The sequence below is a fragment of the Anguilla anguilla genome, chromosome 2, assembly GCF_013347855.1.
Source record: "Anguilla anguilla isolate fAngAng1 chromosome 2, fAngAng1.pri, whole genome shotgun sequence".
Taxonomy (NCBI): Eukaryota; Metazoa; Chordata; class Actinopteri; order Anguilliformes; family Anguillidae; genus Anguilla; species Anguilla anguilla.
In genome coordinates this window covers 57064919-57081585 of record NC_049202.1, presented here as the reverse complement: position 1 = coordinate 57081585, position 16667 = coordinate 57064919, and the positions used below count along the sequence as shown (strand labels likewise).

General features: G+C 45.4%; 1 protein-coding gene across 1 annotated transcript in view; it reads left to right on the top strand.

The window, feature by feature from the left end:
* myo15b (myosin XVB) overlaps window positions 1-16667 on the top strand; it is a 29445-nt gene that overhangs the window by 11318 nt on the left and 1460 nt on the right. The window contains exons 24-62 of the mRNA XM_035404239.1: window positions 2567-2579; window positions 2973-3044; window positions 3228-3285; window positions 3423-3547; window positions 3721-3816; window positions 4200-4435; window positions 4552-4721; window positions 4882-4954; window positions 5221-5394; window positions 5884-5999; window positions 6168-6238; window positions 6450-6537; window positions 7132-7221; window positions 7458-7561; window positions 7709-7957; window positions 8353-8413; window positions 8654-8785; window positions 8898-9057; window positions 9162-9252; window positions 9374-9590; window positions 9983-10098; window positions 10292-10351; window positions 10548-10623; window positions 10892-11010; window positions 11273-11391; window positions 11663-11804; window positions 12160-12271; window positions 12403-12682; window positions 13088-13151; window positions 13236-13308; window positions 13588-13664; window positions 13997-14073; window positions 14235-14365; window positions 14467-14561; window positions 14756-14833; window positions 15036-15132; window positions 15454-15602; window positions 15702-15826; window positions 16410-16543. Coding sequence (XP_035260130.1) covers window positions 2567-2579; window positions 2973-3044; window positions 3228-3285; window positions 3423-3547; window positions 3721-3816; window positions 4200-4435; window positions 4552-4721; window positions 4882-4954; window positions 5221-5394; window positions 5884-5999; window positions 6168-6238; window positions 6450-6537; window positions 7132-7221; window positions 7458-7561; window positions 7709-7957; window positions 8353-8413; window positions 8654-8785; window positions 8898-9057; window positions 9162-9252; window positions 9374-9590; window positions 9983-10098; window positions 10292-10351; window positions 10548-10623; window positions 10892-11010; window positions 11273-11391; window positions 11663-11804; window positions 12160-12271; window positions 12403-12682; window positions 13088-13151; window positions 13236-13308; window positions 13588-13664; window positions 13997-14073; window positions 14235-14365; window positions 14467-14561; window positions 14756-14833; window positions 15036-15132; window positions 15454-15602; window positions 15702-15826; window positions 16410-16543 — 4520 coding nt within the window. The remainder of the gene's footprint in view (window positions 1-2566; window positions 2580-2972; window positions 3045-3227; window positions 3286-3422; window positions 3548-3720; window positions 3817-4199; window positions 4436-4551; window positions 4722-4881; window positions 4955-5220; window positions 5395-5883; window positions 6000-6167; window positions 6239-6449; window positions 6538-7131; window positions 7222-7457; window positions 7562-7708; window positions 7958-8352; window positions 8414-8653; window positions 8786-8897; window positions 9058-9161; window positions 9253-9373; window positions 9591-9982; window positions 10099-10291; window positions 10352-10547; window positions 10624-10891; window positions 11011-11272; window positions 11392-11662; window positions 11805-12159; window positions 12272-12402; window positions 12683-13087; window positions 13152-13235; window positions 13309-13587; window positions 13665-13996; window positions 14074-14234; window positions 14366-14466; window positions 14562-14755; window positions 14834-15035; window positions 15133-15453; window positions 15603-15701; window positions 15827-16409; window positions 16544-16667) is intronic.

The window sequence follows — 16667 nt, the reverse complement described above, 5'->3', positions numbered from 1 at the left end:
AGAACACACGCATGCACACACACACACATGTGAAACAATTATTTTTCTGACCTGAGCTATTTCTACAGGTTTCATAGGACCCACTCAGAGTTTGCTCCTCTCACAACAGCTCTCTGAATGATCCCTTATCTGCCAGTTTACTGCTTTTACAGAAACAGGGTTGTAAATTCCTGCCGCGCGTCATCAGACTAGAAACAGACCAGTCCCAGATTTATACTAAATGAGCCTCACCTTCCCATTTCTTGTTCCGTCTTGATTTACAGATGGGCCTGTCTATAGGCAAAGGACTCCATTAAGCTTCACCCCTTTTCTTTATTTGATCAGACTAAGTGTCCTTAATAGGTAGATAATTGTAATCACCCTTTATTTGATTATGCATTAGATGTAATGGAATATTGGTGATGTGGTGGGGAGCTCTGTTTCTGAATCGCCAGTGTCAAGTGTGAAGGGTCAGTGAGGCTGTTTTGCAGCTGATTATGGAATTCTTTTCATTCTTTGATTCTTTATTTTCTATTCACTCTTGTGTACCACTGCTCCCATGTCTTTGTTCACTATTACCATGTGACTTATTTCATGGGCACACCCAGTGAGGAACACTATCCTGAGCAAACCATGCGAGGAAACGTTTTGCCACAGCAACACATCAGTCTGTACAAGTATGATAATTACAATTTCAGCATAATCAATCAGTTTCTACTGCTGTCTTGTATCGCCTCCACCATCATGCTGATGTCATTAATTATCTTGCGCTTGTCTCTCTCACACTGTCCTGCTCAAACTGATTTACTACTGTTAATGGTTCAAGGGATGAATGTGCGTATTTTAAAATCTGATTGAACTAGTGAGAAATGCCTGTCAGTCATTGCTCAGGAAGGGTAACCGTTAGCATTGATTATGATAAAGGCATTACATCTTTCCTCTTTTCACCTGCCCCATTCATGTTATACTATTCTAGTTGTGTATTGCACATGTATAGAATGTCTCTGTAGATATTTTTATCTGACAGGAGTTCCTTCTTGCCAAACTACTAGCCCCCACCACACACGCACTTGTACACACTCTCCTCCCGTCTTGGACTTCAACCTTCCTGCCTGAAACTATACGCAGTGTGATTCTTCTCCCGCCCTGCCCGGAATCATTGCCTTGGGCGCTAACTTTCTCGCTTTCTGAATGCGCAGTAACAGGTAGGTCCTTTCTGTGTTTCTCAACACTGGATTTAGTTTTTTTTGTAAATGAGCGAAATAGAGAATTGTAGATGGAAACGAAGGGTCAGTGAATCGAAAGAGAAACAAATGTTTGAGGCTGTCAGCTGCTTGATGAACTCACATAACCATATGTGTCAGATGGATTTAAAAGTCAAGAGGTGTGTTATGTTGTAAAATATACCTTTGTTTTAGAAATTGTAGTTAAGTTTTAGTGTGTTTTAAGAGCAAAAAGAGCTCTAAGATTTTTCTTTTCTTTTCTTTTCTTTTTTACTGCTAGGCTGTTTTTTAATTTCTTGTACGGTTTTATGAGGTTTGGACTATGATCATTTGGATGGCCTGATGCCCAGCTGGCTGGTTACTGAGTGTGATGGATCGGCATGCATCTGCACCCTGATTACCAATATATATATATATATATATATATATATATTAAAACAGTCTTGGATACATTTGTTCATTTGGCCTGACATCTTCAGTATGAGGTTATGAATACATAATGTTCTTGGTCTGGTCGACTTTATCTTTTGTGAGGCAAGCGAATAGCATTGTACTGAAAAGTTTTGTGCAGAACAATGCCTGCGTTGAAAAATTATTTTTTTTACTGTCACAGTACTTCAGGATGGATGTGCAGTATGCATCAAAATCACGCAGAAGAGTAATGACAGCATATTGGGCGTTTGTATTTGCTTTGTGTGAATTTGATTCACAAGATGGTGTGGTGGGAGGAGAATAGTGTCACACACTAACTGTGGGTGGGAAGGCACAGGCACTTGCTTCTCTGGTTCATGGCACAAGCTGAGCAGCCGTTCTGGCTGAGGCGCTGTGCTCTCTCACAGGAATAGTCTCTGTCCCCTGCTGCCTGGCTTACAGTACCCGCGTGTTCCCTCCAGTTCTGAGTGACACTGCCCCGCACACACCTTTGGACACACACCTTAGCCGTCAGCCCTTAGCACACCCACTGAAATTCAGCCCAGGGAGAGCTCAGAATGGCAGGAAATCCCTCAGTGTGTCGCATAAAGGCAGGCGTGTGGAGCGCCCTGTAGCTTCGTCAGTCTTGAATAAACAAGAAGGTAATGGCAGTAAATGGTCAGATAAGAGCTTGGTTTCTGGACTCTGATTAGCTTGTTGTTGGGTGGGGTGGAGCTAAGGTGAAATGAGTGTCCCAGCGATATAAAACCTGTGCTGCTAATAATAGGACCGTAAGAAAGCTCAGCTGGGCTTGCTGGTTATTTGGTATTCCTGGGACGAGTTATTGAACTGCCAGGGCAGGGAGACCATGGAAGCCAACCTGAAGAAAAGCAACAGTGACAAGAATAGACTGATGGGCTAGAAAACAAGAGCTCAGCGATACCTGTGGGTAGGAAGCATAAAGCGGTGAGGATAAATTATGAGGCTATTTCTGTTTTCCTGCTGCCTTTCTTCTGTTGGACATTTGTATCAAGTGTTGTTGACGTTCTGTAGTCAGTGTGTGACAAGCTAACATTCATTATTTTATTCCTCTTATTTAATTCACCTTTCATTCTGCTTCCGATGCACTTAAGTTCTAAATAGAGTTAAATATATGCTCTACGCGTGAGTGTGTATGGGTGTGTGTGTGTGTGTGTGTGTGTGTGTGTGTGTGCGTGTGTGTATGTGTATTAAAGACAGAGAAAAAGAACTCTGGTAGCTATCGGTGCAGATTGTGAAGTCACACACACTAAAGACCACACTTTGTGGCTGCCCTTTCACTTTCAGAACTCTTTAATCTTTTGATTGGCATGCTTTCAGGAACACAAAGCAAGGAACAGAGTGACTGAGAGCCAGCCCCAGTCCACAGCCCCGTCTCGCACCGCAGGCATGGTGAGCGAGCCCGGCTGATTTCATTGGGTGTGTCCCAATGCTGATGTCATACCAGGTGCTCTGCTGTTCCTGTGTGTTACAGTCCCCGAGCCTCTCTCCCTCATACTCCACACTCACCTGTATCCACACCCTTTCCCTCTGTGCTCCTTCTCTCCCCGACCGCCTGCCTCTCTTGTGTTTAAGGATGTGGGAATGTTGGAGATTCCGGCCGAGCTGTCTGTCAGACTGCGGAATGTGGCAGGTGAGCACGAGAATGCAGGGCTGGGCTGCATACTTTTTTTAGTTTATAAATTGAGGTAAAATTTTAGAAAATGTGTTGCCATTTCTTTTGATATACATGTCCACACCACTGACTGCAGCTGTCTGTGTGTTCTGCAGGGCGGCAGCAAGGCTCAGGTGTCACAGAGGTGGCTCCCCCGCAGGTCAAAGCAGAGCACGACCTCTCCCTGTCCCCTGATATCAACCAGTTCCCCTTCTCACAATATGCCAAGACAACCTTGAAGGTAGAATATGCTTACAAATGTGGTCATAAACAAACACACACACACACACACACAAACCCACACACACCCACACACCCGCACATACACACATGTGCACACACACACACATCCTATGCAAAAAAATGACAGTCATGAAATCACCAACTCACCACTTCTACCCCCCGATCTGCCAGGATGGATGGTGCCAAGCCCAAGGCTATCCTCTGAAGAGGCCCCTCACCTCCCTTGACCACGAGGATGCCCGTATAGCCTTGGAGATATACAAGCTGGTGAGTGTGACCACATGGACCGTGTTAACAGTTGGACTTACATTGCATTACAATCACTTAGCAGATGCTCTTATCCAGAGTCACTTACAGAAGTGGAGAACATCAGTTTTAGTCATTTTTAGTTTAGTTCGAGACTATTAAAGCGTTATGTCTCCATTAATGCATAGAAGCCCATTTACGATCTATAAGTGTATAGTTAACCAAACAAACCGATAATTAAAACTGCTAATGAAAGTACCACCGCTATTCAGCTAACCTAGCTTTACACAGCTATGCCTATGATTTTATCCCACAAGGAAATCCCAAAAGTAAAACAGAAGAAGAGTCCTTTGCCTGATGAGTGTTACTTTTCTATTTTTAAATGTTGGACTGTTTTCCTCCAGATCCTGCGCTTCTCTGGGGACTCTGAGCTTACAGGGTGGCAGGAGCAGGTGCTGGGGAACTACATTATGGAAAAGGGGCAGGAGCGGCCCTCCCTCAGGGACGAGATCCTGGCCCAGCTGGCCTACCACACGTGGGGGCGGGAGAGCGAGGAGGTGGCCTTGAGGGGCTGGATGCTGATGGCCAGTTGCCTGAGTGCCTTCACTCCCTCCCCAGGCCTGGACAAGCCGCTGCTCAAGTAGGCCTCGCTACTCCTGCTCAGATCGTACTAAGTGTGACATCCTTTGGAAGTGTCATGTGCTGCATACGTGCTTCCGCGTTGCTAACTTCAGTCCTTCTTGTTGTCTGGCGAAGGTACGTTTCCGACCAGGGCCCTGGAGAATACCGATCCCTCTGTCAACACAAGCTGCTCACTGCCCTGCAGCTCCCTGCCCCTGCCTGCAGGCTCCACCCACCCTCCCAGCTGGAGTGGACAGCCAATCAGAGAAAGGGGAAGATGGTACTGGAAGTCAATACCTTCAACGGTAAGGAAACTTGGCCTTGGCTCCCACTGGTGAGGGGCAGGCTGGACAGTCACTTATTTTGTCATTTCATCCTGTAACTTTCCCAGAAAAAACCTTATTCTTCCCCAGCATTTCATGAAGTTTCATCCCTCTCCCTCTCTCCTCTTTCTCCTGCTCCCAGATGAGAAGCTAACTGCGGAGGTGGAGTCCTGGACCACTGGGGAACAGCTTGCTTCTTGGCTCCTCAGGTTCAGGTAAATAAGGAGTACAGGCTGTCACATTGCACAGATGATGGAGGGGCCTTTGCTATGATGTATTGCCACATTAAAGACAAGCAGCACAGGCCACAGTACAGTGCCCAGGTAATGATACTGGAGGCAATGCTGATGCAGCTAATTTGTGGAGTTTAGTTTGTAGCCTTTTAGATCTCACTAAATGTATCCAGCCCCAGGTTTAAAGTGCAGTGTGGTGTTCTGCTAAAGGTCTAAACCCCATTTTGTTGATCTGCGCTGTGCTACAGAGGTCTGCAGGAGGCTCCTCGCGGCTGGTCAGTGTCTCTTCTGGCTGGAGAGGGCTGGAGTGACCTCACTGGCTGTGACTTCGTCATGGACCTGCTTGCCGGAGTGGAGGCGGATGTCCCTTACGCACAGTCCCCTGCACCTTCTGGGTACCTCTTTAGCAGCAATGGGGAAATGTAGGTACCGGCAAAAGTGCCACAGTTTATTTACAACAGAATAGATAGCAGGAAGAAGTGAAAAGATAGCAAGAAGAAACACAAAAAGTTCAATGGATTTACCATCTTTTTTCATCACATTTTAACTTCTATTTGTGTATTCCTGTATCTTTTCATGGTCTACCACATTCTGTGGACTATTTACTTTTTTTTTTAACTTGGTAAAAGTATTTAGAATCTATTAAAAATATATTCATCAAGATAAAAACTATTCTATTTTTGTAAATCAAATAAATACTTAAGTAAATAATAGTGAATTCAAATACAATCTGGTACGCCTGTGGGGGATGAAACAGTATGTTAAATACTGAAACTTAAAACAGTTATTTTGAAGCTCCTCCATAAATTGAATTTTTTTATCTCTCTTGGATTTGGGCAGATGAAATTATATAAGTTGATTATGACAGAGGTAAGCTTTATTAGTAACTGTTGGGGATTGTTCTACCTCAGGATGATGAACGCAGATCTGGATGACTTCATCCCCCCTGCCCCCTCCATGCAGGCCCCAGGCCTCCCCCCCTCTGCTGGAGCTGCCTGGGACAGCACATACCCCCCCATGATGGGAGGTGAGAACATAAATTATCCATGATCACATATAGAAGTCATAACTGAGGCACAAAATGGTAGAATTGATGTATCCTTGTGTCTGCCATGCTGACATCTTTAAAAAGCCTCCTCGTTGGGTAGTTGGGGGGGGGGGTTCCACACTCATGGCCCCTGCTGTCTTCCTTCAGGCTCCAGGGGTGGACAGATTGACGCCTATGTGGATGACCTTTTCGACCCTGTGCTGGACCAGGGTCCTCCGGTCAGTTACTGTAGTGTAATGGATCACTTACAGAGCTAATTACATCATTACATCTACTAGTCACCAAAAATCGGATTAACAGTTATTGTATTAGAGTGCACATAGCCGATGTCATTTCTACTTTCGTCAACCTGACATTTTCTCTTTTTGCCTTGCTGTTTGTTTCATGTGGCTTGGACTATTTGAATTTGAGTGATTTCTGTCTTCGTAGGATATGGATCGGATGGCCATGCTGAACAGGCGAATGAGAGGAGGTGGTGGTATAGGCCCCATGCAGCCTGGAGTGTACCCAGGAGCAGGTACTCAGGACCAGGCACTGATTCCCTGTTTGAATTATGGGCTCAGGTGTTTGTTTTATGCTAACAATTATGAAATTACAGTTTTTATAATGCTGTAATTTGCAGGAATTCCAATGACAATGACTATGCCAAGCTATTCTATTGGTGAGTAAGAAATTGTTTGCAGGTAGTTAGGTGATATATACGATTTGTACCAACACTTGGTGTAAGAACACTTGCAAACAATTTACAAGCAGGCTTGTGGTGCTGACGGTGGTGTGTAAACTGAAATAAAAATGCAACATAAAAAGGGTGTCACAGACATGGAGAAAATGCTCTGTGGCATTGCAGAGAGGTTGCTACTTGGTGCTGTGGTTCTCCTTGGGTGCTTGTGCATGTACTTTCACTGAGTTACTCTCATACAGGATAAATCCAATTTCAACTTGGATTTTAAAATGTCATGAGCTATGATTGAGCTCATGCATATGCAAGAAGCACCTTCCGTGACTCTTTATACTGTGGTGGGATGGAATGACTGGGACAGTGACACACTGTGTTAATGTCTTCCTCTGATGCTGTTCGTCCTGTGTTACATACAGTGTGTGCCTTTTGCAGGAATGCCAGTTGCCCCTATGATGCCCGGTTATCCTGCCATGTCCATGATGCCAGCAGCAGGCGCTATGCCTATGATGCAGGCCATGCCACGTGAGTGTGCATTGTCCTAAGCTTTCATTATTTTGTTTATTTTCATTATTCAGTCTTTTCCTCGTAATGAGCACTTATTAGTGGTGGACCTTATCTCATGTCTAATTGCCTTGTTTTGGTTGTCTCAATGTATGCCCATTGATTCTTCCCATCTAATTATTCTGTAATTATGGCCTTGGCTTCTGTCCCTCTCGCTCCACCCCAAACCTCACCCCCCTTTTCCTCTGGCTCTGCAGAGATGATGATGCCAGCTGCCATGCCCCCACCTGCACCAGTCGTGGATCCCCAGCAGGTGGCAGCACAGCAGCAGGCCTTTATCAACCAGCAGGCCATGCTCATGGTCAGTCCTGCGCACGTGGGAAAGCAGAAATACTAAAGAAACCAATTAACTCCAAAATTGAATTTAAAGTAGACTTCATCAGCCAATGGACTTAATCCTGCTGAATGGGGTAAATGCAGTGCTGAGGTTACTCTTCTCTCCCTGTAGGCCCAGCAGATGACCCTCCAGGCCATGACGCTGTCTCAGCAGCAGCAGCAGGAGCAGATTCAGAGACAGCAGCAGGAGCAGATTCGGAGACAGCAGCAGCAGAGTTTCCAACCACTGCAGCAGCAGCCGCCCCCCCCGACACCAGCGCCCCAACCGCCTTCCCCCAGACTGGCCACACCACCTGCTGCCACCAATCCGCCACCTGCCCCCAAAAGGATCCCGCCCCCCCCTTCTACCACCAGCCAAGAGGTATGACACTAAAGCCCTTCACTGTAAATGAAGAGGAGGTATCCTATGCTTAGGTTTGTTCCAAAGAATTGTGCATTTTTGTATATTTCTGTGACTTTTATTTAAGCATTGTGCAGAGTGGGAAAGGCAGCTGTAGGACTTAGTGGTTGAAGATTTGGGTTTCTTACTGGATAGATTTGATAACCCGTTGGGGGCACTGTAATTATACAGTACACTTGTGCAAAATACTTGATCTGAAAGGCTGTATCCAATTGTATAAATGGATGTTAAGTAAAACAGGAGCTTTGCAAGTCATGCTGCTTAGGGTCATCTGACAAGCTGTTGAATAAAAACAATAACACAATTTGCATGCATATTTTATTTTTCCTGTTTTATAATCATGATATCTGAATAAGGAAATGGACCCAGATGAGCTGGAATCATTCAGGGAGAAGAGGGAGTTTTTCCAGAGAATTGGTGAGTTGGCTTGAGGCAAGACTCTGTCTAGTTTTTCTGAATAGTCATTTAACAATTACCAAAAAATGAACGATAACTGAAATCTTCGAATGCTTTTTTTTCTCTTCCTGACTGTTTTCTCTCTCTCTCTCTCTCTCTCTTTATCTCTCTATCTCTCTATCTGGTCTCTCTCTATTTCTCTCTCTCTCTCTCTCTCTCTCTTTCTCTCTCTCTCTCTCTCTCTCATTCTCTGCTGTCCAGGATCACAGGATCCCAGTGTGAGGAGACAGGTCAGCCCCAAAGCTCAGAAGCCACAGCCAGCGCCCATCAACCAGCCTGAGAGGAGCCCCCCAGCAGAGCCACCGAGACCTCCCTCACCAGAGAAGGAAAAAGGTCAGAGCCTTCTCCATCTTTCTTCAGCTTACATGGCTTAGTTCTAACTTTTAGGATAACAGATATGGGAGATGCTTTCATCCTTTTGAATCGGCTGCATTTTGTCTCTCAGTGAATCCCTCACCCCCAGTGAAAGAAAACAGAAACTCTGAACAAAAAGTACCACGCCCAGTTCCTGCTCCTAAACCCGAACCCAGCAGAAATATCCGGGAAATCATTAAGCAGTACCAGAACCGCCCCGCTGCGGAACCCAAAGCTTTCGAGCCTGTCAGGTCGGTCAGAACTCAAGTGCTAAAAATATGCAGAGCAACACAACAATGATGGTGATTGAGTTTAAGCAATTGTGTGATGCTTGTGTGTTCCTTTTTTTCCTTAGAGTTCCTGTCAAATCCTTTGTGAAAAAGAATGACCCTAAAGAGGAGGCCCTGGCCATTCTGAGGGCAAAGGGCCCAGTTGCACCCATGCCGGTAAGGGCTGTGTTCCCCTCAAGAACAAAGTAAACAAAACAAATTGTCTGTTATAATGACCTGCTCATCATGTGACTGCATGTTCACTACTCTCTTAGCACGTGTTTTTCTCGTTTTGTAGAAGCGACAGTACGACCCTCCAGTTCCGCCAAAAAAACAGGCCACCCCACCCGGCAACTCTCGGGGGCCGCGCTCCATCTCCAACAGCATGAAGCAGAAGCAGCGGTCGCTGGCTGACCTCTTTGGTTCCATCCACTCAAAAACCCCGCCCCCTGCTCCTGACTCGATCCCACCACCCCCACCCAGCATCCCTGACCAACCACCTGCTTCTGCCCCAGGTACTGCTGAGCGCACTCGCCATATTATTATCCAACCAACCACCCATTTCCTTGAACTGCTTATTCCTGATCAAAGTTATGGGGGGAATGGAGCCTATCCCAGCCTGCAGTGGGCGAGAGGCAGGAATATACCTTGGACAGGTCGCCAAACCATCACAGGGCCCACACACCATTCACTCACACATTCATACCTACAGATAATTTAGAGTCGCCAGTTAACCTACTGTTGGAGGAAACCGGAGTACCTGGCGGAAACCCCCGCAGACTCAGGAAGAACTCCACTGCACCACCATGCCACCCTCATCCATATTTTCACGCTGCTTGATAACTAATGGAAACAAATGAAACCGTTGCATGTTCGGCCAGTGGGAAATTTGTGTCTTCTCCCGCAGACAATCTCAGCAGGCTGGCCGATGATGAGAGCGTCCGCTCACAGCTTCATAGGTTCTCAGCCAGTGTGTACTTCTCCTACGCCAGCATGCCCGGCAAGCTGTTCCTACGCAAAGAGGTGAGGGAGGGCAACGGCCCTTAAAATGGAGAAAGAATGTATTTTTCAACAATCTGCTAATTCTGCTGAATAGAAATAAGTGAATCACAAATTTACCCAAATACAATAGTCAATACAATAACACTATTATTGAATGTGATGTTTGTGTGCCCTTTGCATTTCCGCCTACCATAATCATTTCCTGCGTGTTCAGGTCTTCTACCCCAGAGAGAAGTTTAACTACCCGTACATTCTCAATTTACTGTGTGAACAGGTCAGTATTACTTTTTTGAATGGTGCTGTCATCTGAGTTTTTCCAGTGTGTTTTGCTATTCATGGTCCTTGGATCAGATGACTGAATTTGATAATTCATGTGGCAACAACTTTCAGTCACCGCACTCATGCTTGTGATTTTATTGCATATTGAAGTGGATGATTTGTTCCCACTTTAACTCTGTTCTCTGGCTTAGATTATGCGGGATACCTATTCTGATACATGTGTGCGAATCTCTCGTGAGGAAAGACGCAAAATGAAGGACCTGTTGGGTAAGACATGATCAGAGTGCAAAGGGAAAGTGTACAGTAATATGACTCATATGATAACCTTTGAACTGCAGTGCCATGTGTCTTAAATGCTGTCATTGTGTGTAATGTCAGACTATAACTAATTTCTATATTAATAATACAAACATATATAACAATATAACTTTATTCCATTTATATTATTAACATGGGCTATGCACCTAAACAGGATGTCAGCAGCATGTACAGTACACAGTAAGGGGGATGCCAGTCTGCTCCTGCTCTTTTTCAGCTGGCTTCCACGTGGGCACCAGTATCAGCTCAGTGCAGGATGACTCAATGAAGAAGAGGATTGTGATGGCGGCCCGTGACAACTGGGAAAACTACTTCTCCCGTCTCTTTCCTGTGGTGGTGAGATGGCCAGGCCAAGCCCTATACACACACATAGGAACTAGCACACACACATGCACACACACACGCACACACATGCACACACACATGCACATGCACACACACACACGCACACACACACACACACACACACACACACACATGCACATGCACACGCACACACACATGCACACAAACACACACACACACACACGCATACACACACTGATCTACACAGTCATGAATTTCTTCTCTCTCTCCATCACTCTTTCTTCTGTGTCAGGGTGGGAGTGGAGAGGATACTCAGCTACTGGGGGTGTCTCACCGGGGGATTCGACTTCTGCGAATAGTCAAGGCATCGGGCATCAACCCAAAACACCTCAAGGTGCTACGCAGTTACAGGTAAGTCCTATCTGTGTAACCCGATCCCCTATTCCCCCAACCCCATCACCATTTTAACCTAGCTTGTTCCCTACATATCTCTACCTTCTCTGCTATTCATGTCTTCTACTAATCAGGTCATTAGTCCTTAAAACCTTTGAGTACTTTTTTCCCACTCAATGTTATTATTATAACTCTGAATGGAAGCAACCGAAAAATATTTCTGTGGCTTATATTCAGTAAACTGAATCTGGTGAATGTGAGTGTGTCTGTCTGACCGGTGTGTGAGCAGCTATGCAGAGCTGCTGTCTGTGGAGGAGAGAGGGACAGACATGGTGGAGTTCTCTCTGAGGAACGATCAGCTGCAGCTGCAGTCCCCCCGAGCCCCGCAGATCATCGCCATGGTGCGCCTCTTCCTCAGCGAGCTCCTCAAGGTACTGCAGCTACCTGCTCACCCCCGTGTGCCACTGTCAAAAGGCACATGAAACCTCTGGTCACCACTCACTCACATGCAATGGCTACCCACTGTCCACAGTACAGACACCATCAGATCACTGCCCACTGCACACACAATGTATAATCACTGACTACAACACACTCTGAATGTCGACAACTTTACATGGAATATATAATCACTGCCAACATATGTGCACACACACACACACACACACACTGTCTACTGACTGCCTGCTTTGAACCCCTTTTTAATCATCCTTCTGTCCACCATTCTGGCTAAGAGAGAATAACTGTATGACAACTACATTGAAACGACACTGATTCTCATCTCAGGATTCTGATCACGTGGTAGCGCTGAAAAGCTATGTGACGGACGACAAGAGCCTTCTGAGCTTCCAGAAGGGTGACATCATCAAGCTGCTGCCCATGGAAGGGTTACAAGCAGGTGAACCACGTAGCTGAACGCATCACTGAGCAGCCACTCTGCAAAACCACCTCAGTCATGTCATTATTACCCCTACCTGCTCATCGCCACTCTTCATCAGAATTACACTCTTTATCTCTCTCTCACGGCAGGGTGGAAGTTTGGCTCCATCGGGGGACGCTCAGGCCTGTTCCCCTCAGAGTTCACGCAGCCGGCTGCACCCCCGGACTACCACGGCGCCCACATGGACCGCCGAGATGAGCGCAGGAAGAGCAGGAGGACGGAGGCTGCCCCGTCCGGGTCCCAGCTTTCTGCCAACGCTGCCCGACCGGAGCACAGCCCCGAGGGGTCAGCGCTGGGGTCCGACAGCGACGGCCAGCTCTACACCATGACTGAGTTTGCCATGAAGTACTTCAGAGAGGCTGTTACCAAGTGAGAATCTGATACACAGATACTGTAGTACTGTATGTAGTGTGAAGCTTAATAGACATGTCTCATAACAATCTATACTTCTCTTTCATGAGCATGAATCTAGCATCGCTCCCTTGTCTTTTCTCTCGCTCTCTCTCTCACACACATACACGCAGACGCGCCCGCACACACACACACACACACACACACACACACACACACACACACACACCAATATTTTCTGTTTGAAGAAGACATGGTGTGTGAAAGGGGCTTTTGTGTACATGCCAAGACAATGTGTCCTCTTTTCACTTTTATTTCTTTAAAAACCTGAATATATGATAGCAAATGGCACTATGATGTAATTCCCTCCCCTCCACATTGTTGTGGTGAGATATTTCTTTTTTTCTCTCATTCCCTCTGCAGACTGGGCTGGAAAGGTTTAAGTGCTGAGGGAAGGAGCAGCTCAGAGATGGTCCAGTACATTAAGGTAGGCGACTAGCTCCGGTAGAAATGAATGCCAATGGGCTAGTAAATGTGACATACTGTAGTGATAATGATGTTTCTTTTTCAGGTTCCCATCCAGGAGTCCCTCATCTATTACACTGACAATGAGCTGAATGAACTGGCTGCACAGTGCTTCACGAGTGAGTACTGTCTTCACAGAGACAGGCATAAGTACACACACATGCATAGGCCAAGCAATTCATACAGAAAAGCCTGTTACATTCATTGCGTGATGTAATTATTTTTGATTAATTTACTGCTCATTCATGATTGCTCACTAGGCAACAAGAACTCTAGACTCATAGCATAGCATTTTGATATTGTTTGGAGCATGGAAACAGTTTGTACTCATCATCCATTGTTAAGTTCAGATCTGTAAACTAAAAGGGAAATGCTCCCTCTTTATCTCTCTCTCTCAGATATGATGCGGTTCATGGGAGACCAGCCCTTGCTCAAGCACCAGTCAGAGGGAGACTGCGTTAACAGTATCCTACATGTCAGTATCCTTCAGGCAGCACTACGCTCTGCACTGTGATCTCACACGCTCACAGATCCTGCTGACTGACTGTACACTCACACAACAGCGCAGTGTACTGTCACCACTAGCACCCTCTCTCACAGCCTCCTATACCTAACTACACATGTTTTTAAGAGGTTTTCTTTATGGTAACTAGTATTTGCTGGATTTTGAGGTGTGTAAGGTTTGCATTACTGTTTAAATGTTTTTATTATACATTCGATTTATCACAATTCTGATCAGTTTGAAAGCACTTTTTTCTGTGAAAATGTAAAGATTTCTATCAGTTTTCTTTCTCTGTCTCTATGTAGCTGGGGAAGGAGAAGGAGATGCTGAGGGACGAGATCTACTGCCAGGTCATCAAGCAGACGACCCTCAACCCGCAGAAGTGAGTTACAGCAAAAAATGGTGTTATTAACTAAACACTGCGTGCTTGTCTACATATACTCTGCGCGTGCATGTTAGTTTCAGTGTACCAGTGTAAATATCAGGGTATGTGTTCCTCTGTGACGGTCCTCACATTTTCTTTGTCTGTGTGCGCGTGTGCAGAGAAAGTTGCACTCGTGGCTGGCGCTTGCTGAGCTTGGTGACGGGTTTTTTCCCCTGCTCGAGTACCCTAAAGCCGTACGTCTCCCACCACCTTCAGGACATCAGCAGAGATCGGGACCACCCCTACCAAGGTAAAAAAAAAAAGCCTTAGTGTTCTGTTGTTCTGTGTGGCTGCAGCGTGAAAATCATCACCAGCTTGGCTAATGTGGCCTCGTCTGTATGTGCACTCCAGAGCTCTCGCGCTCCTGTGAGGAAAATCTCAAGCGTTCTCTCATCCACGGCGGCCGGAGGCACGTCCTCTCCCAAGCAGAGATGGAAGCCATTTTGGTGAGTCTACACAGACCCAATGACCTCTCCAGACATGAAATGATGGAAATTCCCCCATTTTGGAAAAGTATCATGGAGCTATTGACACGGTTGGGTTCAACAGAATGCAGCATCCTGTGTGATATTGGAAGGGTGAATGGTTTGTTTTCATGAAGAGATGATTGACAGCTGAATTGTGTATGGGATGTCTGCAGGCTGGCAGAAACTCGAGGCGCCTGCCCATCATACTACCTGGGGGAGTGGAGTTTCCCTGCAAGGTCCGCAGCTTCAGTGTGAGTGGAGACTCTTGCCTTTTCTCCTACTTCATACCAGCCACCTGCCCATCGTGACAAAGTGCTGTTAGGACATCATGAACATTGAGTGATCCTCTTCAGAGATGAGTCAACTTCTGGCTTGGCACTCTGTGAGCTGGTGTCACTGTGTTAGTGTGTAACAAATTTCCTGTGTGTGTATGTGTGTCTGCGGGGGGTCCAGGTGGCACTAGAGGTGGTGATGGAGCTATGCACAGAGATGGGTATAAAGAAAATTTCAGAGGTGAAAGAATTCTCTGTCCATGCCAACCGGGGTAAAGGTAAGTAGCCATCAACTCCTGGTACATAACATATTTACACCAACACTCACCACACTACTAATACCCATCTGCAGGGCACTACACATTGATGATACACCAACACTCCCATTGTGAAATAATTCAATTGAGTCATTTTGATACTTATCATACTTGTATGCTGTACTTGGCGCAATAACATCAATTGCAAACAAAAACACTTTATTATCCATTACTTTCACTCATATTCAAATGCTTTCGTGTCTTATTGACAACATTGACGATTGATTTTCTCTTTTTACTGTCTTTTTTACTCTTTCATGTGTGTTTTCCCCCATCTCTCAGGTGAGTTGTTGCGCCTAATCCATCCAGATGAGTACCTGTTTGACTTCCTGCTAGACGACAACTCCATCAACCTCTCCTTCCGACGGGTGATCTGGAATCAGCCCCTGCACTTTGACAACGACCTCTACATTGAGTTCCACTACCAGCAGGTACCAAATTGTTCACGTTATCATACACACTTATGTATTAATGTACATATGGGCTAGGGAGCGCAAGATGCTGGATAAAAATGCCTGCCGCTTTTTCAGGTACTGGCTGATTACCTGGATGGAAAGATTTTGCTAACAGAAAATAGTTCAACTATTCACCATCAGATGGCAAACTTTGCTGCTCTCCAGCACCTGGCCTTGGGACTAAACAATGCTCCCTCACAGTGAGTAACTCATACCAGTCCTCACCAAGGATACATTCAATGGACCAACATTTTTCTGTCACATTATAAAATGGAAAAGCAGCTCTCTTGAGCTGCCAACATGCTAACTTTGTGAAGTGATGAATCTTTAGATGGATGTGAGCAAAATACATATAGCTAATCATCCAATGGGTAAATTAAATTGATGGATTTATAACACACTGATATTCATGAGCCCTGTCAATGGATCAGTCAAAATGTGATGCCCATAATTACTGACAACACTATCCAATTGTATTTCTTCAAGAAATGTCCCAGGGAGCATTTTTGTGGTGAAATGTTGGTGAAATGCTGTCGAAGCATTCAAGTGAAAACCCAGCTACATTTGACTGAAACGTAAATCTGGGTCCATTTCAAACTAGATTTCCCCCCCTCTAGATGTCTAGATTTTGGCTTTCGCTCACTGGGGTATGTGTGAAAATTTGTGATCCTGCCATGTGTGTGAATGGCCTGTTCAATGTGGGTAAATTTACATATTTATTGAAATATTGAAACACTGAAATTTAACTGGTGTGGGATCAATGCTCTTTTCATGTATTTTCAGAAGTGCATTGAAGGAGTACCTCCCTCAACCAGACAAGGGCAATATAAACCTTCATCAAATTCATTCTGCAACACTTAACCAACTGGCCGCCATAGGCAACTTCAGCCCTCGTGACGCCAAAACACGGTTTCTTGGTGAGTTCATGCAAAATTGAGTTCTTGTTCATTTTAGCTTAATAACATTAAGCTAAAATGAACTGTGTTTCCATTTTAAACTGTAATTGAATTTAATTTAATTCTATCCTATCTTTTATATTCA